The sequence below is a fragment of the Trachurus japonicus genome, chromosome 13 (genome assembly GCF_045865225.1).
Source record: "Trachurus japonicus isolate A0001 chromosome 13, Traja_1.0".
In the NCBI taxonomy this organism is placed as follows: domain Eukaryota; kingdom Metazoa; phylum Chordata; class Actinopteri; order Carangiformes; family Carangidae; genus Trachurus; species Trachurus japonicus.
The window spans coordinates 30,332,161-30,354,379 of record NC_140919.1 but is presented as its reverse complement, the minus strand read 5'-3'; the positions used below and the strand labels follow the sequence as shown (position 1 = coordinate 30,354,379).

Genomic DNA, 22,219 nt, shown 5'->3' with positions numbered 1-22,219 from the left:
TTTTTTTAAATAACACTGTTAAAATTATGCTTGAATGAAGTGGCTACTGTCACTCTGTGAAAGCACTAAGTCTTGGGGGCATAAGTTATGACAATAAAAACAACCCAGCTTATTTAGTTTGACTTTGGTCCTGGAAAATTACACTTTGATATTTCATTCCAATTCATTGCTATAAAGCATGCAAATCAAGGACAAATGACAAGCACCCTTGACTGATTACCTGATGATTATCCTACCTTCAGATATATGCAATGATTTCAGGGAGGGAGCAGCAGAACGATAAAGCAGTGCTGGTCTGAGGTCAGTGCGGGTGTGTGGGGCTTTTTTGGGTGCAGGGGACAGCCTGGGTGCTGTACTGACTGAGGACAGGCTGAGAGCATCCTCCGACTCTCCATCTGTACGCCCTGCATCCTCCCTGGAGCTTGACTCGGGGCTGCTGACACACACCGTGCTCCTGGGGCCATTTGAGAGCTGCGACGGCGTTCTGCGGAGGTCCAGGAGTGACTTCTCCTTGACCTGAGCCGAGGAGGCTGTTTTGGAGGAGGTATTTTGCTCAGAGGAGTGCGAGGACAGAGACTCCATGCTGCCCATCGGGGTGCTGCTTGGACTGCTGCTGAAAGTGTCACCTATGCAGGGGCCAGAGAGGAGGCATACAAAGCCCTCATTAAAATCTGCTGAGTGGGAAACTACAGTAGTGGTTCTTTTATGGCTTAGATGAGGGAATATTAATTCAGCTTTAATTTGAAATACTCAATGACAGATTTCGGCATATAAAAGTGTGGTGACCTGTGGTGGTAATCCCTGCTTAGGTACTCACTTTCTGCATCTGCCAGACACAGTGTTGGGGTGTAGATGCTGCGGGGCTTTCTGGGTCCCGTGGATAGACAGATGGCCCTGCTCCTGCGAGAGCCAGGGCGACTCTGGGGTTGTGGCAGGGGCACATTGGGGTCCGGAGGCTGATGGAAGATCTGGCAAGAACACTGATTACTCAACACACATACACAATTCTTAATGCAGTGTGCATTTCAACCCTTTGAAGTGTGAAGCTACCAATATTTTAAGCCTTTCTTTGGAGGAAATGACACCCAATCATTCTGTCAAACATCAGAGATCTTGGTAAACACTCTACACTGAGGTAGGTTTTTGTTTGTGCGCGTGTGTGTGTTTGTGTATACCTTTTTGAAGTTTTCAATAAGTATTTCCACAACAATGTTCTGGAACTTGATGTTCATCATGGCGGCAACTGTCTCCTCTTGTGACCTCATCAGGGTGGGCCCAAAGATGACACCCAGGTTGGACACTGTCATCAGGTTGCATTGGCTTTGTGTGGACACACTGTAGGTAGGAGACATGAGCTTTACATACCGTGAATGACAGTGTGCTTTGCTGATATAGCCAAATGCAAACTGTTCACCACGCGATGACAGTTTTATTCTATACTAGATACTGACAGTTTTAGAGGGGCTGACAAATACATTAGGAAGTCCACAAACTATGAAGATAATACAATCAGTCACAGCAGTTTTTATCGTCTCTCATCGGGCTGCGCTTTTTTCAAGGCTGTAACTGATTCACTGCAGAAACACGTACGTGACAAGGTGTTTTATTAGCAGCTCCAGCATTTGCTTGTTCCTCTCAGGCAGCTTGTGAACCAAGGCATGGACAGCACATACCCTGTAGTTCTGGTCATCTGATTCTGAGAAAAGGCAAATGCATGTAAAGTAATCAGGATCAACATTTAACATTACATTTTATCAAAATAAACCTGGGCAAAAATAGCAAAAAAAAATCTAATTGTGGTGATGTTGTAAAAAAGCATATTCAATTTTCAGATTAAAATTGAGGCACTAAATCCAGAGGTGCAGCGAGGGGTGAATAGACACAGATTAAACCAATTGAATTTCTCACATAACACAAGAGCAAAGAGATACACATAGCTTGTTGTTGCCACGTTGTCTGAGTTGGAAATGGTTTAATTGGTTCAGACTTTGTTTAATTTTTCCCTCTGTCAGTGCCTGGATGTATTTGCCACTGAGCTATCTCCTTTTAGATGACTAAATTCAAAATGTGGTTCAGTTCAAAGCCTGCTCCTCTTGAAAAAGGTTGGATACAAATGAACAATATGTGAGACATATTCACTCTCATCAAGCATTTTAAAATTCAAATGTGCCATCTTCTGGCACAAATACAATTTGTCCACAGACGTCCTTGTTCAAAAACAACATTTTCTACAGTAAACAGATGTGCCTGCTTCGTTCGTGCTCTGCCAACTAAATAATCTCTCTTTCACAAATAATAATGAAAGTAAATAGAGCGGCTGAAATATATTTCATATTATAGGTCTTAGTAACTTTCCATAACTTACTGACAGCCATGATAAAATCTTTGTGGAGCTTGAAGGTCATTAGAGGCTCAGAGAGACACCTGGTGAATAAAAAGAACAGTTATCATTTAGCTCCTGAGTGACATGGGTCTTTTGAATGCAGCCACCTTCCTTTGTGAGCCAGTGGCAGCACTGAATGCATGACTAACACCGGGGAGGTTTCAAAGAGACATTATGGAGGTAATGATGATTCCTGGCAGCAAAGGACACACAGCTGGTGGGGCGAGCTGACCTGAGGTAATTCTTCAGACCGCTGGTGATGGTTTTGTTGTCCCACGTCTCTGGATCCAGGTCCATATCCACAGATGCCTTGGATGCTATTGGAAACAGATTTTAGTTTTATGTCTCCACAAGGATTAAGCTGTAAACTGGCTGAGGAAACCAATACAACCTGACACGACGTAATAGACAGCTTAAATGAGTACTAAAAATACTGACGGTCGTCTTGTGTTAAGAAAGTGGAGAGTAAGAGGACAGAGGAGAGTAAATGTGCTCTGTCTTACAGAGATAGAGATCAGGTTTTAGAGACTTTAATAAACAATTCAGACATTTCCTCTGGATTACCTTGGGTTGTCTAATAAGGCAATGACTAATGGCTGTTACTCTGTCACACCACAAGGAGGACCTCTTTCCCCACTGTACGGGGGCACAGGATGTTTTCCAGCTACAGCTAAAGACCTAGATTCAACCTGAGATGATGGCTTAAAAAATGAGCTGCCCATACACTTGAGATTTAAAAGCAGTAAAGAAGAGATAATGGTCAGTCAGGCATTTACAAATTGCAGAGGTGTACTGCATCTTTGACTATTTGGCTACATGGCGGGCAAGAATGTCATTAAATCTATACAGATACTTGACATTTTTGGCTCCGGTCCCATCAGACCCATTAGGACAGAAGGCTGTGAGCAGGAGTATGTGTGTTTCTTTCTGCTATCAGAACAACTTACAAAAGACTGTGGTCATTAGCCTCTGCACTTTGGAGTTGACCCCTCCAATCCTGTACAGACCCATTGTATTTATGCCTGTAGGACGAACAACAAAGGAGACGAAAGAACAAGCAACAAAGATTTTCTCCTCAGTTAAAACCAATGCAATCTGTTGTCATGTCCACTAATGGGTGAAGCCCATTGTTATTCATGATATCCACCAGGTTGTCATCAAGTTGTTTGACAGATGAAAGATGAGAGATTTAAATGCCTCACCTCTCATCTCCACCAGGTCAATGCATTTCCTTACAAAGTTAAATCCCGCCTCATTAAGAAACGCTGTAATACAAGAGGAGAATGGGATTGACACATCAGTTACCGTCTGGGTTAACCATGCATCATGCGAGAATAATAAGCTTTCCCCCTGCTTGTGCTCTGACTAATAAGATACAAGCCCTGTGGTGGAAGGCTGCTGCTATGTCAGTTGAGTGGTGGGTGCATGTCAAGTAATTGTGTTAATGAACAGATAAAGCTATAGGTAGCAAAGTATGTACTTGATATGTGTGTATTGGGGATGTTTTATCTTGGGCAGATGAAACAGACGAAAGAGGTTCGAAAATATATTTTTGAAAAAGCACTTACTCTCTTCCTTCTTGCTCAATATGGCTGGCAGGTTGTAAATCTAGAGAGGATACAGAAGCCATTATTAACCCTTTGCTTCAAAACTAAACAAAAGTCTAGATGGAGGAAAATTGTGTCACCCTGTGTTTCTCCCAGTGCTCCTTGACTGCTTTATTATTAGCACAAGTGGATGGTGAGGTCATGGTTTCTTAAGGAAAACCGTAACTGAAACCACCAGAAGAGGGTGCCAGTGACAAATGAATCAGTTTTGGTTTGCGTTAGCTTGCTGAACAAACAACCGAAAAAAAAACAAAAAAACACCTTGGTCAAACAGCAGCCAGCACAAAATGAATATTTCAAAGACAAACAGGCAGAGTTCCTCACCGGCTCCTTGCCATCCATGGCCTCCAGCCACAGTCTTCTGTTGGACTCTGACAGTGCCTGCAGTGTCATAACGCCATGCCTGGAAAGATTTCAGAGAGAAGCTGGTCTCAGTCTGATCTCATTGCCTTGGGGGCCTGGACAGACCATGTTTACGTTGGCTGAGACCACTATAAAAGGACTAGTGTGACTAAAATAGCCTATGTGCACATACTTGACATCAAAAATGTGCCCTCTGTTGGCTTGGTGCTTCACATCCCACACCCAATTAAAAGCTACATGTGCTTTAGTATTAGAGTGATTAATTCCTTTGCACCCAACATGCATGTACCATAATCTCTCTGTGTTCTACAGCACAGCAGCTTGCGTGTTATATCTCACCTGAAGCTGGTCTAAGCAGCAGCAGCAGCACTTAATTTGTAGCACTGCTTCAGCTGACATTAATGTGATAATACAACATTATCTGATGATACTGGCAAACAAAAGACCTTAACCCCACCCAGGAGTGAAAGTTAGTACTAGCATGGAGCCATGTCAGGTTGTGTGTTACAAGTTATGTATTGCTTCAACCAAATTACAACCATTTTTAATGTCACCTCTAATGGTATTTTGCCATGCAGATAGTTATTTGACCAGGCTTTCAGTTATCTGTCCCAAATATCAAAGCCTTCACCCCAACACAATGATATTGCTCACAATATTAAAGACATATAAAAGGTTCAAAAGCAACATCTCTCACAAGAACTAGTGACCCCAATTACTTCCCCATATAGCAACATTTTATCACCTTTCACTTAAAAATACTTTCCACTGAATTCCCTATGAAAGTTGATGAAAGGTTATCAGATTATTCAGAGTATTGGGGACACTTTTCTGAGAAAGACAATAATGTTTTTCATTCTGTTCAGGAGCTCAAATGAAATACTGTTCACTGGGGAGGAGGCAGGATTTTTAGAAGATAGATAACTCAAAATCTTTACAAATAATTTAAAACTATTTACATGACTGAATAATCTTTACATAATTTGGGTGAGAAAAAAAAATTTGCTGGCCTGATTCTCGCTGGGCTATAGGTGTAAGAGCATGTTTATTATAATGAGGATGAATGGATGAGCTTGAAGTTGAGTGGAGCTTGGCCCACATTGTCCTTGTGGTTGGAACAAGCACCTTGGGGCATCACTGTTTATGATAAATGAGTTGTCCTGCAAATAAACTGCAGTTATTGTCCATGCTCAGCAACACTGAGGGTGAGCAGAGCCCGGCCAGCTGGTGCAGTGCAACAATAACGCACAGTGATGAGCTAAGTCTATATTCTGAGATACACAATAATAAGCTCATATCATGCTTTCACAAATGAGGTGTTTGAGCTTTGGCCAATCCCCTTTCCTACTGCCCAGTAAAACACTAAGTACAAATCAGTTGTGAATGTTCCCATACAGCAAAAAGATTTCAGACCTCTAAAAGAGAGCCAATATGATAAATTGATTCTCATGAATCAGCAAATCATTTGAGTAACTACAGACAAGTGGAAATAATTCAAGAATATGTCTACATCCTTAAGCTCATATTGACTAGGTGGTGTCTGATTTGGTGAAGTGGTAAGAAGGCAACAGTATTTCATTAGAAGGTTTGGATTTGAGATTGAGTGAATGATACGATTAGCAGAACACATGCAGCACATGCAACTGCACTGAAAGGGCAGCACTGGTCAGTTCACATACCGGACTTTACAGAAAAACTGAAGTGGTCTGAAAAGAGTTCCACGATAGATGTCATTTCTACATTGACATGAACACAGAGAAAAGACGGAATTGGTTCAAAAACGGGGTCAATATCGAAGTTGCGGACATAGAACAAACAAGAGCATGGTAGAGAGAGGACTTGAGGGACATGCAGGACACAAACAGAGCTGAAAACATGTAACACTGGTAAACACTGGAGTCTTTGAAGATGTTAATCAGACCTGAACAGCTCTTGCATGTTCAAACGCTGTGTATTCCCATGATAATCTGGGTTAAGTGCCAGAATCAGTCGGGTTCAATACAACACAAAATGCATGAGAACAAAAGATCTCACATGCACAAAAAACAAAAAAACACCAAGAAAACAACCTTCTGTTTAATCACTGTGTGTCCTCCGCAGTTTTACCACTGTTGTACCACTGTACATGTTGGTGACTTTTGCTTTGAGAGACTAAGTTACTAAACTATTGCCATGGTGATGAGAATACTTCAGAGGTTGGTTTATTCTTTTGTTAATTGGTCAGTATAGAGGATGGAGGAAATGATAGCATACTGACCACTGGATACTTTAATTGTTTTGTTTTTTTTAACACTCCTATCTAGTCCTAATTAAACAAATGGGAAGGAAAAAAATATTAAATATCTTGATTTGTATATGTTTTCAGTCCATGTTAAATGTGATGACATTTGGGAACATGTAGAAGAATTAGACAGTCACAGACCTCTCCACCACTTCAATATCAAAGCAGAAACGTTTGTCGATGGAGTCCGTTTTCCTCCTAATGCAGGATTTGAGTTTGAACATCTCTGGCTGGTTCAGGACAAGTCCATTCTAAAACAAAAACACAACACATTAATACATTAACTATTATGAAAAATAGAAATATATATGCAGTTCTAAAGGCTTGATATTTAACTGCTGATACAGTCTAAAAACAATTAGTTCATGCAAAAACATGGTGGCAATTAGCTGATCTGCTAAACAAAATGGGAAATAATTATAACTTGATTATTAGATCTGCATCAAGTTTTCTCTCATTTTTAGGCATTAACACTTGTAAATGAAGTGAATCAGTTCAGTTGACATTCTCTGTTAAGGGGTTATTTTCATTCCACGAGTTCCCTTTTCTTGTTATTTGTGGATTTTGTTATCTTTGAACCATTTTTGTCCGCCTCGAGTTAACAAGTCTTTTGTTTTCCGTGCCCAATTTGCAGCTCTGTCATGACTTTTTTTTTTCTCTTTATTCCCTCTGGGGTGACACACTCTTATAAGCCTCAACGGGGTTCTTTGTTTCACCCACACAGATTAAATTTGCTCAGTCTTTTCTCAGCTTGTCTCATTTGTGTGTGTGCAACCTCTCTAAACTAAACTACAGAAAACTTAACTGAAGCTAAAACAAGCTAAGTTACCTGTTTCCCAGCCGACTTATTCTCAGTGTTGCTCATGGTAAAAGTCTTGCTGCCTTTCTCGTACGTGCAGTAGTGACGTGTCCAAGTGCATCCCAGGGGACCTAGGACAGAAAGCCAAAAATATTTTCCTCTGAGTCGGGGACTTCTGGAGAGACTTCTGAAAATCAATTTGCAATTAAACCGTGATAAATCAAAAGTTGTTTATCGCTGCTGATAAAAATCTACCATTTGTGGTATTCCCCCCCTCCTCTTGTTTGAGAGCACATCAAAGCAAATCTGTAAACAGGATGAATTATGAGCTCTGTGTCCGAGGATCTGTTCTGCAGAGGCCCGGGAGAACTCAAGACATGTTTATGGTGATGGATGTAAAACCATGCACTTATGAGTGAGGCGCAGGGGAGAGTGCGAGAAGGCCTGGCTGGCGGGAAGCCCGGCTGGAAAGACTCACGTTTCTCCTGGACGTACAGGAAGCCTTCCATCGTCCACTGGCCTGGGGGTTTATAGTCCTGATCTGCAGACCTTATCCTCTTCATCAGCTTCTCCACTTCCTGTTTAGTGCTCACAAAGTTGTTTCGTGTCTGTGTGGAAAATGTCAGATTGTGTTATCATTGCATTAACAGATGACATGTTGTGTACTGGAATTTGACTTTTTTCTTGTTATTTCTCATCCAAAGAAAGAAATCTTATTTTGCCTCTAACAACAAACAAAGGCAAAATGTCAAACAACTGACAAGTCCTTCATAGTTGTGCAACTGCATGAGAACACCTGAAAAAAAGACTAACAAATTGGGGAACCATTAAGAAAAACAGACAAAAACATTTTATTTATGTTGTAAAAATGAAATGAAATGATCCCACATTGGTTTCAGCTGTTAATGCTGTAAAAATCCTCTACTTTTGGAGCCTTTAAGTGCTGTTTCATATCACCCAGTGAAGAGAAGCTTGAGGCAGCCTCACCTTCACCAGCTCCTATTAGAGCTCTCTGCATTTGAGGACATGGAGAGGGTTATGGGGTGGAACTTGTCAGGGCAGTGGCGCTGACATCTTGGGTCAGAGTGAAATTTGGTCCCCCAGGCTACAAGTGGTGAGGTCATGGTGATGGAAGGAGGGGGCAAGGCTGCTGCTGTAGTTTTACTCCAAACTCTGACAGTTTCTGACACAGTAACATTAAATGGCCAGCAGTAACTGCCTGCAACACAACACTGAAAATATTGATCCCCAGTGCAGCAAAGAATCTCATTTAATCACACAGCTATCCATTTGTGAAAACTCTGCTTGTTATATCTTGGTATGATAAGCTGCAGAATCTGATTACGTGGCTGGTTGCTTTTGTGTGTGTGTGTGTGTGCAGCCCTGAGGTGTTGAGACTTACGTTCTGCAGGTTGAACTGAAGCTGCTGTTTGTATGGCTCAAATTCATGAGCCAGCTCATATCCTTCATGGTAGAACGTAAACAAGCCCTGGAGAAATGCTAGGAGCTGGAGAGGAACAATATTTAAGGGTGATTTACTGAATTAATAAACAATATAGAGCTTGACAACCAATTCACACATGGATAGCACATTACTCAAAAGGTACATGCAACATGAATTGTACATTTTGAACACAGGAAACAATAATGACACAATTATAATTTTGTCTCTATACAATATGATAAATCCAGTCTGTAATGATTTTTAAATATTCTTTGGATTTAATTATCGTGCTATCATTTAAATATATATAATTTGTGTTAATTGTGTGCTGTCAAACATAGCAGACATTAGGAGTAAACTCTTTGTCTAATATACAGATTGCATTGTCAGTTAAAAATAATTAACTGAAATGAATTTGATCAAAGCAATAAATGAAAATGAATATTGCCATTAACTGAAGAAGAGAAAAGGAAAGTTTCATAAAGTCCTGGTTTTAATGGCTGACAGATATTGATCTTATTTTCTGTATAACACAGAAACACCCTTGGCCATTGTGGAAAAGCACTATCAGTATTGCTGGAGGAAAAAAACTGATCCCATCTATAGAATAGCATGGATCCCGCAAACACAGGACTGCTCTCAGTCAAATCCTCAGACACAACCACTGATTTGATTTCTAGGATGAGGCTTGGTATATCAAATGTTCAAGGATGAACCATCTTATCTGCGCCCAGATTCATCACAAGCAAGGCTGAGCCTTGTCATTTTTTCCCAGCACAACCTGGGCCTGGAGATTTACATTTCTGGCCTGGGTTCTGGCTGTGCTGCCAGTGGATGTAAATAAACGGGAGTGGGGGCTTTTAAAACAACCACTTTGCTCCCTTCTCACGTTCCCAGACATTTAACACCTAGAGAACTTAATGTTTCCCGGTAACTTCTCTGCTAAACATGTCAGAATCGACCACATATATCTATGGGGTGGGGGCTTTTATAGAGCCTTTGATTTGCACTTGCACTTCGTCTTGTTTTGTTTGACAACAGCCACTTTATTTAATTTTACCCACTAGCTTCCCCAAATGGATTCACTATATTACAGACCATTTGTGATGAAGATGACAAATGTGCAGAAGCACACATATACACCCAAGGGGTCTCAACTCAGGAGAAGACATTTAAAAAGCTACTTCCATCAGCAATAAGTGCAAATACTCTGTGTCATTTTGACTGTATGGCACTTAAACTAATCTTTGAGTAAATACTGTACATATAACAAAAAAGGAAAAGCTATAACTGCATCTTCAATACACTTTCAACCCCAGCTGAGCACAGAAATATGTAAAACCAATGCCTCACTTACCGGCTCAACAAATTCAAATTTCTTCTTTTCTTGCACTTCTTGTATTTTGAAAACATACTCAAGGGATGCATCATAAAAGAGCTGTCGCTCCTTATCAATCTGTGTGTCAGCCTGAGAATGAACAAACAAACCAGGGTTGGTGCCACAACAAAGAGAGGGGTCAAGCTGGGAGAGCAATGTGTGGTCAGAGAGTTAATACCTCAACCACCTGGAGACTCTGTGTGCTTAGAGAGGTAATGAGCAAAGACTGGCGCACAGACAATAGCTTTATTTTTAGGAGACACTCAGCCGACCATAAAAGAACATTATTCAAAGACCTGTTGGGGATGAGGAAATTTGTTTTGGTCTCACCTCCTGCAGATATGCCTCCTTCTTTTTGGATGACAAGCTGAGGTGCCTCTCAAGTGTGGAGTAGTATTTCTCCGTTTCTTTATCGAATTTCTTCTTCCCCTCCTAAAAGAAATGTCAACAGGACACATTAAAACTGTGTCATGTATTCTGATGTAGGTGTGTGTAATTGCATTGCCACTAGGTGGAGGTCTTTTCACATGCTGTTCTCTACATGTCATTTAAGATTCCTGTCAATAGATCATTACAGGCCATAAAAGTGGCATATGACCATGTAATGACAAGTAGACATTGACTGCATGGTCAATAAGACTGTGCATTATCAATAGGGCTTCTGAGAAATATATGCTATTATTCTCACACTGCCCGTGATGGGGACATAAGTTCAGAGCAAAACACATATCACTGTGAATTATCGATAGCATAATGCATTTGGCACCGCCACACACAGGACATGGTGTTTGCCTTTTCCTCCCTTGTTATGCTCCACCTGCAAAGACAAGTCAGGCTCAATAGTCAAGAGTCCCAGGATTCAAACTGTGTCCCAGGAGGCTGTGAGGAGGGAACAGGAAATGGGCTTTTCATGCCAGATGCCCATCTATAAAGCATATGGACTAAGAGATTTCACCTAAAAAAGATCCACTTCACAGACATTAATCAAACTCTGCCCAAGCAGAGAGAACCTGTCTGTGTGAAGGCATTCAAGTGTCGCTTCTGCAAGTCTGACCTCTAAACGAAGCTTTGCCCATGCACTTAATGCCCATCTTGTTATGCAAACATTCACAAAGTGGTTAGTGAAGGGACAGAATTTGGGAGGGTGTGGGGGGTGGGGGGGCTGTGAGGAAACAGTCACTGTAACCAGATCCTGCTTGTTTGTTTTCATTTCCATGGCCCTGAAATTTAGCAAGTCTAATCTACTGGCTACTGATATGACCTAGAACTGTGTTCTGCCTCAGCAGCCCCCACAGCATTTAAACTCACTGGAGGAATTTACCACATGACACTGTAACCCTCGTACATAACCATTACAAATACAGCACAAAAATCAATAGATAATTTCATGTAGTAGCGTCTTATTTCCATCTTTCTTGTCATGTCTGGCTCAGGCATGATCTTTTCAGTCGTGAGGGGGAAAAAAATCAATTGTGCATAAACTCTCTCATTCAGAAAGAAAGAGAAAATAAACAGGTGGACAGCAAAATAAACATATGATTAAATATGATATCACTCTGACGGGAGATAAATTCCCCTGAAGGATCAAGTTTTTTTGGATTAGAAAACAAAAGGATGCTGACTGCCTGCAACTGAGCGTGCTGTTGACGTGACAGTATGTGAGTGCGCATACAACTGAATCCCCATACACACACAAACACACTGGGGATCACATTAAATTAAGAGCTTTAGGTTTAGCTGAGCCCCGCAGTCACAGCAGGAATCTCCGAGCACTGCTGACCAGTGTGAGCGTGCCAGAAAAAACCTCCTCTGTATGTCTGGACTAACTCTTTCACACTTACACAGAGTGTGTAGTGACTCAGAGCTGCAGTAAATCTGTGAGGCAGAGCCAGCCTGATTAAGTCACACAAAGTGCCCTGCTTTTTTTTTTTTTTTTGATCCAGGCAGGACGTGTACAAACTAGTGCTACCATAATGATACCCTAGCAGAACACCAGGTGTCTGTTGGTTGGTCCATGTGTTGAGCGCATGTTTGTGCAATCAGAGTGGAATATGAGCAATTTAAATTGCAAAGACTGTCCCAGAGAAGGGGGTTGCAGTGCAGGCGAAAGGCTTTGAAGACCCAACATGTGGTGGCAGAGGACACAGATGTGGATAGATATGTACCCTGAAGGTGGAAGTTTCTGATACAAACTAGTGCCAGTACCCCAGAGTAATCAGCTGGCTGAGAATGGATGAAGCCAAAGCACTTCTGTGGTGCACAAAACACACATGAACTCACCACTTGGGAGATTTCCTCATCTGATTGCTTTGTTCCCCTCATGAATAAATCAGATACAGGATGAGAATATTCTGATGCAGATTCCTCTGTGGTGGAATTTATAACAGGCAAGTTTTATGTTGCTGTTAAAAGCGCTGTGATGCCTGCTGTAGAATTGGTGAGTTTAGTAATTGCTGTGATGCTATTGTTGAGAGAAAAAGTGAAGGCAGCTTTTGAGTCTGGTCACCCCCCCCCCCGAGTTTTTGCGGAAAGAAAGAAAGACGCTGAGAAAAGGCATCGAGACGGCAGAATGAATACTTGGACACGAGCACTATAATGGCAGTTTTGACACTGGCCCTGTAACGATCTTCAGGGCCATCATTTCTGAGCTTCATCACCATGGTAACAGATATAAGCAGCTAGGGAGGTAGAATGTGTCCCCGTATGTCTGTGTGTGCGTGCATGTGTGTGCGTGTGTGTAGAGAGGAGAGAACCCCAGATACCACACACATTATCACACTACTTCTATCCAACATCCCAGAATAATACAAACATCAATCGCTAGAAAGGCATCACATGCAGTATATTTCACCACATGTTCATTTTAAATGGATTCTCCGAGCGGTGACATGAAAGGGAGAACTCTGCAACCTATCTCTATCAGCTCATTAGAGACGTCTAATTGGAGCAGGGGTCCAGAATGGTGATTAAATAGCAATGACCGGGTTATTTTGATGCTCCACCACACACGAGCTGGTCTCGCTTTCACAGGGGAGGCAGAGAGAACAGAAGGCTTCAGTTTGAGTTCAGTCACTTTGCTGCGGAGCCAAAAATGTCTCCTTCCTTACCTGGAATCCCACTTGCTGTGGAAACATCACAGACAAGCGAGATGTCGGCCAATTAACATGAAATAATTACAAACATCTGCTTCTGAGGAGTTGAGAAACAAATACACTGAGGGCTATACAGGCCATGTGTGAGTGTGTGTGTGTGTGTGTGTGTGTGTGTGTGTGTGTGTGTGTGTGTGTGTGTGTGTGTGTGAGTGTGTGAGTGAGTGAGGAAGACAAACTATTAGTCCAAAACGGATCATTTATCGGTGTCTCCGCTCTCTCTGTGACACACAATAGAATAAATCTAAAATAATAACAATAAAGGCACAAAGGTTCCATAAACTATGTACACTTCGCAGGTAAACAGTGATGTTTCCTTTGTTTGTGAAGAAGAAACTTCAAAAGCTCCTTTATTATTACGGAATGAAAAAGTCTTTTGACAAGCTCTGCATAAATACAGGTCTATACTGTATACTACAGGGATCCCTTAGGCTTCTTCCTGTCAAGATCAAGCTAAACCTTGCTCTCACCACCTAACTGGAGTGATAATGAGTGGGAAGACACAGCCTGAATCATCAGGAAGTTTGGAACTTCTTGTTAAGATTATACATCTGATGATTATTTGCTTTGGAAGATGTCACCAGTTAATGTTGGCCATGACTAAGTCCATGACTAAGGAGCTCTCTGCGACCACGCTAATTATGTTCAAGATAACAGGAAGTTATTTTGTGTTAGCACTGGGGGTATCTTTTCACACATCTAGATTTTATAATAAGGGTCAGTTAAGAGTTTGTTTTGTTTTCTTATGCATTTGAGTCCAGTGTCCATTCGCATAGTAGTTGCAGCCAGCTCTGAAGAATAAAGATTTCATTAGTTAGTGAACTTTAACTGCTGGCCAGACCTCAGTTTATTCCTCAGGACTGCTTTCACGGCAACTCTGACACACTATTAAAGGGATAGTTCAACATTTTGGCAAATTGGCCCATTGCCATAATCGCTATAGTCATAGCAGTAGGTTCATTACCTTTAATTGTAGGTGTAAGCTATTTTCAGTACAGCGGAGCGCAGCAGCTGGCTGCTCAGAGCTACGCTATGGAGGCTAAGGGAATTTCTTGGTTTCCCTCATTAAATTCATCAAATTCAACATCCCAAAACTCCACAGCGCTTTTGTAGACAAGTTGTGACCTGCACAACCACCACGCTATGAGATAATGACGGAACGATACGAAACGGAGCCGTTTTCGAGGTAAATACAGGGTAAATACGGAGACTGCTTGCTGAAAAACTGTCCCTGAACGCAACGCGCATCAGCGGTTTTGTATGAATTTACCTCGAAAACGGCTCCGTTTCGTATCGTTCCGTCATTATCTCATAGCGTGGTGGTTGTGCAGCTCACAACTTGTCTACAAAAGCGCTGTGGAGTTTGGGGATTTTGTATTTGATGAGTTTAATGAGGGAAACCAAGAAATTCCATTAGCCTCCATAGCGTAGCTCTGAGCAGCCAGCTGCTGCGCTCCGCTGTACTAAAAATAGCTTACACCTACAATTAAAGGTAACGAACCTACTGCTATGACTATAGCAATTATGGCAATGGGCCAATTTGCCAAAATGTTGAACTATCCCTTTAAGTTCATCCTTCAAGATGATTTCATGACATCACTGTTCAGCTGCAGTATAGCCCAACTGTGTCCTATCAATGTCAAAACAAACTGTCATAAATACAACAGTAAGACAAGTTATCCTGTCATCAGTTTTGTTTTGTTTGATTTTCTTCTTATTATGCATTAATCAGTTCAATATTGCATCATAGCAATAATACTGAATACTCCTGAATTACCATATTTCTCTGCCCTTTCATGGATGATGTGGCTATTTGTATATAATCAAATATCTAATGTATTATATTGCTTTTGAAAGAAAACAATACAGAGGATAGCTGCTGCTGTCAAACAGGTAAGGACTGACCTCTGAAGGTCTTCTTTGACTGCCCTGTGAAAATCTGGCAATGGGGAGAAAATGTAATTACTTTCATTGTTTTAATGGTCTTTCTGCTTTACTGGGTAGGGCACAGTGGAAAATGATGGAACCGACATGAGAATAATGGGAAAAAAAAGTTCTATTTAATTTGCTTCACATTATTCCTGCATCTTGTTGTTTTTGCAGCATAAAGTTTGAGCGTTATCTGCAGTGCTGCGATGTAAATTGTTTCTCTTGTTATCATGTAAAGTGTTTTCAGAGTCCATTGCTATTCTCTTGTCTTATTGCAGTGTGCATCCCTTTGCTTAATCAATAATATATTAACTAATTATCTGCTAAATATATTATGCAACATGATTTGCATATCTCCAGGACACCACTTCTGTCTTTGATCATCTGGTGTTTTTAAATGGTTGGACTTTTGCCAGTTTTCAGTATAGCTGGGACAACTGCTGTGTAGTGGGTGCCTGTGGGCACAGCCTATGATACATAAATAGTGTGAATATGTGTGGCCAATAAACAATAACACGTCTTTTTTCCATGAAAATCTAATTTGCATGTGCTTGCAATACAAACCAATAGAGACGGGTTAAGGAAGAAACATACAGGATGCACTTACTAAGGCATACTGACTTATCACAACATCTTGTGGTTAAATGAAATTATATAAAATACTGTATACTGTATATGTTTGTATGACTGAAAACTTAAAGTACATCCCACAGCTGGCAAACATATCCTCAGACCACTCTAATTGTCCCCTCTACTCCACAGCGTCTTGGCTCTAGCATATTTGGGAATTTCAGTATGAATGTAAATGTCATTTGTGCCTCCGGAGACCATAATCTGCCAAAAATCATCTGACGTCTGTGTGCACCCTTTGTAGGACGAGGACAGCTCAAATTATCGGTGGCCATCTGACTCCCATCTGGGTCTGTTTGCACTAATTCCTCACACTCAGCAAGCAGGGAGGGTTGGACCCCTATGGTGTCCCTAATGCTGAAGACCCTTGGAGGGAGAATAATACTGTCAACATTAGAGAGGAATCCCTCGCACCAGTCACATATCCCCTGGCATTTTCTGAGAGTGTGTCTCTGGGGTTTGTTTAAATTTCAAGGTCTTAAAAAATCTGACACCTAACAAGCACATAATAGTACACAAGGTGTAGACCCAGCTTTAGGCAGTTTACCTCCAATGGTCCAGTTAATAGGAAGAAAAACAACAACACATGTAGCTCTTAGAACAGCAGGCCTTTGTGAGGGTTCAGGCTTCAGGTTAAGTTCTGTATTGTAGGAGATCAGTTAGCAAATTAGAGGATGAACAGAAGCTGACCATGTTGAGGCGGTTACAGCAGACTGAATAACTAGTGTACACTGAAACCAGAACAGATTTTCATTCCTTATTTCAGTTTTGAAACTACAATTCTCTCTCTGGAAAGTTCACAAAAAATACATCTGAAACATACCAAAAAGGGAAGTGTTACAATAATTTCAGTTCCACATCCCATTTTAGCATCCAGCACATATGGTGGGTCCCATGTTCTAGTGAAAACGAACAACTGATGTTGTGTTTGGATTTCACAATGAGTATTTGTTGTAGATTGAGCAAAGTTTGAAGGTTTTTTATTCCAAAGCATTTAGTTCAGCCTTGTGTGAAGCAGACTGTGCCTAATATGTCCCGTAGTGCTGCAGTCAATCTGCTGGTGTGTTATGGCCACGAAGAAGTGTTGTGCTTGTGCCTAGGAAGCTGATACACTGGTACGTAACCTCAGTGGGATTACTCGCAGTATACCCAAATAAGGCGAGAGCTCCCCATTTGTCCATGTGACGTTCTCAGACATGAAGCGCAGTAACTAGACGGGTCAGACAGCCTGCAGATCTCTCCAGATTCTCGGAACAGTGGAAAGTTGCTCAGCCACTCGTGAAGTCTGCCTTTTATCTCACTCTACTTGGGCTAATGTTTAGCGGGGGATGGGCCGGAGGAGGAGAGAGCCATTAGGAGGAAGTGGTCGGAGGAAATAAGAGGTGGTGGGAGTGACGGGGGCCATGGCTTTTAAGAAACCATTTCATAAACGTGGAGAAGAGTCGGTGCAATAACACTGAGCGCGGTGATGGGGGGGGTGAGAGAAAAAGCGATGGCTGCAAAATGTGCCATTTCATTACTGTAGATACAAGCGATGGTTGATGTGACAATGGTTATTAAGGCTGGCCAGTAAAAAGTAGAGTGATTGATGTTCACACACTAAGAGCAGAAATAGTTCCTTTACGCTGCTGGCTGGATTGTGAAGACACCAGTGAAGTATAGTGAAATACTGCCGAATTTCTGCCGACCAGTGGCTGGAGAGTCGCATTGAAAAAATAAACATGGCTGGAGTCTGACTTTAAGGCAGGAATGTCCCTCGCATGGGTAAGGGCCATGAAAAGATGTGTAGATGATTCACAGAGTCCAGTGTGGAGTTAGCAGTGGACTCAGAAACTCAGTGGGAGGTCTATATAAAGGCTGGAGTCGTACCAGCTTGTTCATATGTGATCTCACCGAGGGGATGACCACAAAACAAGCTGCTGTACTTTCATTTTTATGCCTTTGTGTTGGCCAGGAATGAAAGCATAGCTTGTAGCAACAAACCCACACTGTTCTTTGCAGTCAACTCCAGCTTCAACAACATATCCACTGTGGAACCAGGATGCCCTGGAGCAACACTCTGCAAAACCCCTACTGATATCAGTCCACTATGTCCAATAGGTTAGGGAGGAATGCATTACATGTAATAGAGTTACAGTAATCCGATTACAAAGAAACGGTGAATGCAACATGTTAGACACTGTAGGTTTACAACAATCAGATTATAAATGCATTAAAAAGTCTTTGCTGCTTGATCAAGCAGAAGAGTCTTTGAAGAAAGGGCAGCAGTTGGGCTGAGACACTGAAAAATGTCTCTAAACATTTTCAAATATTTCCAATTTGCATAGATTTACATGTAATGAGTGTAGAACACAATACTACTTCTGGTTTTCAAAGACACAATTATTTAGTTTAATATACCACATTTAACTCAACATGAGCCCCCCCCCCCCAAAAAAAAGATGACTCTTCTCAATTCATCTCTTAATATCTTTTAATATCACGCTTGCAAACTGACATCTTTGTTTATGCCCCCTGTCAGTCTGATTAATTAGGAGCAGACCACTTCTCTAGGCAGTGTCACGATTTACTTTTAATTAATGATTTACATACTGTAGAGGAAATGAACAGGGTGAGAAGGAGAAGCTGGAGTGTCAGAACACATGAAATATTCTTTCGCTGTTTGACTGCTAATTGCGCATGTAGGTGGTCTCTTACCTTCGCCGCGCCGATTTGCTCCTTCCGAAATTTTTCCAAGGGTGTAATCAAAACATCATCAGCATTCTGAATCTGAAATGAAGAATTAAGAGGGATACAAAGACAAACAGATGTCAGACTGAATGAAAGATGTGAACCAGCTCACTGTGACCCCTTTAATAATTAAAAAATGACTATCAGAAGGAAAAATATCACAGAAACTTTTAATCTGGGAGCCATTCAGTCGTATTACAAAGCTCTTGCTTTACAAATGTGCCACAAAGTGTATGACACACAGGAAATTATAGCGCTGAGAATTATCCGGCCCAAGTCAAATATGGATGCATTGAGTCCAAACACAAGTGGAGGATAGAGCAATCACATCCATTAATATCTCTTAAACCAGTGACAATGAACAATGTGCTACTGCGAGGTGCTAAAATGAGTATAGCAGAGATAAGCGATAAAGCACTCAACAATGGTCCTGTTAGATAGAGGAAAATGAAGCCTTTTTATGGGAGCTGCGAAGCACCAGCATTGTCAAACCTCGCTGAAATATGACAGGGCACGGCAGATGAGGAAGCTTTACAACTGCAGCCTGCAATGCATTTAAATTTTTGAGGCATGTCTCCCCATACTGGTGACCTCCCCTGCATCATGACCGAAGTTAAAGGTCCCTCCCGGAGGCTCTGCCTTCTCATTCCAGACAGAAAGAGATAAGGTGAGATATATTGTGCCAGTTACAGTCTCTGCTCAATCCATGCAGGTGAGCATTTCAGAAAGGTGCCATTAAGGGGCTCCTGAATTTCCTCTGGATGGGCTTTCATCCACCGAGAGCAGACGACATCCGAATGGCGGGGCCGCTCTACGGGAGGCGCCGTCACAAATGACACGGCTCTTAGGTTGATTTAAGGTGTTATTCGGTGTGGTGAGTGTATGTGATAAACTAAGGCCTGAGCGCCATAACACAGCTATCATATCTGCACTAATTTAGAAGCGTCGGCTCAGATGGACTATCAGCTCTCCAGCTACAGTCCTCTGAACACACCGTCTCGGGATAGTTTTTGTTTTGAACCATTAATCACAGCACATTTTCATTGTCCCAAAATAACCCTGTCAGCTCCATCAGCCAACCAGAACAAGTGACTTCAAAAGGAGGCTTCAATCACCCTGAGCCTGCAATTTTTCCTTTTCCTTTTATATGCAGCGATGTGGGATGTTGAGCTTAAAGTGGTAGCTTTGTTGTAATAATGCACTTTAATTACACCGTGATATTTATGGCCCTTCAAATATAGACAGACATTTCATACTTGAAACTATAATCTTGTTCAGATTATGGTGGTTACACACTGTATTACAATTCCAAACGTTTGCCGTCTAATGCTGTGTCTGTTGGTACTGCGCTCTGCCTAATATTTCAATAGTTCTATTAAAACTCAACTGGGAATTCAGACATTATGAGTCCAGAGGTCATTTTGCACCATCACGGAGAGGTTCAATGTTGCAGAATGATCATTTGCACGTTGCACCAATTTAGCAAAATTAGTGTACATGTTGGACATAAAGTTTTTTAATAGGGCACCATAAAGGCCAAAGTGAAATTCGGCTGAAATGATTTTGATATCTTTGACAATTATGGACTTGATAATGATTAGATTAATGGAAAAATGATCAAAACTGATGCATTAATTACAGCTCAACAGTAGAAAATGTTACCCGAAGCAAAACACTGTAGACTGTGGACCTTCAGTGACACATGGGTTGACTCTCTACTCTGTAATTAAAGAATAAAATTACAATTTCAGATGAGGTCAATACTTCGATGACATGTGTAGGCTACTAGAGATGATATTCAGTTTCATTGAAAAATAAAATGAAATGGTGCATATGGTTGATGCAAATAGGTTTTCTTTGTTTTTCTTTAAATGAGTCTTATTATGCCCCCATTCCACAAATTAAAATAGTGCCCCTGTCTTAAAGACATATCTGTGACTATCTGTCCCTTTAAATGCAAATGAACCACTGCTTGCCCGGAAGCCGGTTTTGCCGGTTTGGTGGAATTGTACGTTTACGTTTCCATGGTTTTCAGTCGTTGTCATAGTTGCGGTAAACGCATGGATCTATTAATGCTGGCTTTTAACACGGATGTCAATTTGTGTGATATCCACTGTTACAAGCTGGTGTGATGATCCATGCGTTTTACAGATTTTCATAAAAAAAAAAAAAAAGAAATCCATGCATTTACCGCGACTACCAAAACCATGGAAACGTAAACATAAAATTCCACCGGAAGAGCAAAAACGGCAAAAGAGGCTTACGTTTTTGACGTTCGGAAAAAGGTGGATTGGTACCAGGTACTGTAGGGGTGGTATTATGCAAATTCTAAACCTCTGGAAGACAACTGAGGGAACAGCTCGTAAAACCATGTGGATTCCAACCTAGGGAGCCTGCACATTACAGATGTTTTTGTCAATTCTCACATTTTGGGGGCCGGAAGGCAAGCCAAAGACCTAAATGTATGTTAAAGAGCCTTCAAAAAATGATACTTCCATAATATGTCCCCTTTAAGATGATTTCAAAGATGATCTTTGAAAGAATGTGATGTTTTATTTTAATTTGAGAGCCACCGAGAGCACCAAGGAGGTTCACTTTTTACAGTCAGGTGCTTGTTATAAATTTGGATGTATGCAGCAGTTCACATCAACACTGAAAACCTGTATTAACTGTCACTAGACAGATTTAAAAGCATTGGAAAGTAAAGTGTTTCTGTGAGATAAACCAAGACAATTCAGTTACAAGTGACAAGTGAGAGAATATAGAGGACATTTGACGGTCACCATATCTACCTGTTATAATCCTCCAGTCATATCGGAGTCATCATGTTATCTACTGTGTCAACAGCGAGAATTATACCACTCTGCCAAAGTGATAATGTCATTTCCTGTGTCTTATCTCTCATGCTTTCAGTCTAATTGAGCCTGCAGTAATACCTTGCTTTAAATGTAGATTTCTAATACCATTAGCTTTTTTTTCCATTTCAGTTCATTTCAGTAGACAGGACAATTAAGAATACAGCACTTTAAGCCTTTGGGATTAGGGTTTAATATTTAGACCGGGGTCTAAGGAAGGCAAAGACATATTTTTTAACATATTTTTATAGGATTGGTTGTGTGTTTTTTGGGACAAATTTTGAGTGTTACTTGGACCAGAGAATTGACTACTGTATGTGAAACATTTGGTGAACATGATGAGGCTTATACATATTGGTAAGGATAGAATACTTCATAAATTGTCATTCCAAAATAATTAACAGTGGATAAGTGGTGGTGCCAACTAGTGTAAATTACATCCAAACCACTGCAGAATTTAGAGATTGTCGAGATGTGAAAAGCTCCAGATTTGAAATCAGTTTTGATTATCAATTATCAATGAGCTGATTCAGATATCTATACTTGGAAAAAGGCCAACTTATTTAAGACTCGATGGATTACTTTCAAACTGGCATTGTGCCGAATGCCCTCAGCAACAGCCTCTTTCAACAGGATTAAATCCATATGAGCGAACACAGTGTGATGCTTGA

The 22,219-nt window shown here is 41.1% G+C and overlaps 1 protein-coding gene across 4 annotated transcripts in view; it reads right to left on the bottom strand.

Moving 5' to 3' along the window:
• Nucleotides 1-22,219, bottom strand: part of arhgap42b (Rho GTPase activating protein 42b) — a 73,682-nt gene that overhangs the window by 4,243 nt on the left and 47,220 nt on the right. Inside the window, exons 4-21 of one of the 4 annotated variants that reach the window (XM_085795908.1) lie at nucleotides 18,661-18,732; nucleotides 10,586-10,687; nucleotides 10,235-10,345; nucleotides 8,836-8,940; nucleotides 7,912-8,041; nucleotides 7,464-7,564; nucleotides 6,776-6,885; nucleotides 6,033-6,089; nucleotides 4,315-4,393; nucleotides 3,952-3,991; nucleotides 3,586-3,648; nucleotides 3,331-3,405; nucleotides 2,616-2,700; nucleotides 2,366-2,424; nucleotides 1,591-1,696; nucleotides 1,176-1,335; nucleotides 816-968; nucleotides 237-636 (exon numbers count right to left, since the gene is read on the bottom strand). In XM_085795908.1, the coding sequence (XP_085652034.1) occupies nucleotides 237-636; nucleotides 816-968; nucleotides 1,176-1,335; nucleotides 1,591-1,696; nucleotides 2,366-2,424; nucleotides 2,616-2,700; nucleotides 3,331-3,405; nucleotides 3,586-3,648; nucleotides 3,952-3,991; nucleotides 4,315-4,393; nucleotides 6,033-6,089; nucleotides 6,776-6,885; nucleotides 7,464-7,564; nucleotides 7,912-8,041; nucleotides 8,836-8,940; nucleotides 10,235-10,345; nucleotides 10,586-10,687; nucleotides 18,661-18,732 (2,008 nt within the window). The remainder of the gene's footprint in view (nucleotides 1-236; nucleotides 637-815; nucleotides 969-1,175; nucleotides 1,336-1,590; nucleotides 1,697-2,365; nucleotides 2,425-2,615; nucleotides 2,701-3,330; nucleotides 3,406-3,585; nucleotides 3,649-3,951; nucleotides 3,992-4,314; nucleotides 4,394-6,032; nucleotides 6,090-6,775; nucleotides 6,886-7,463; nucleotides 7,565-7,911; nucleotides 8,042-8,835; nucleotides 8,941-10,234; nucleotides 10,346-10,585; nucleotides 10,688-18,660; nucleotides 18,733-22,219) is intronic. The other 3 variants (XM_085795909.1, XM_085795910.1, XM_085795911.1) reach the window with 3 other exon arrangements.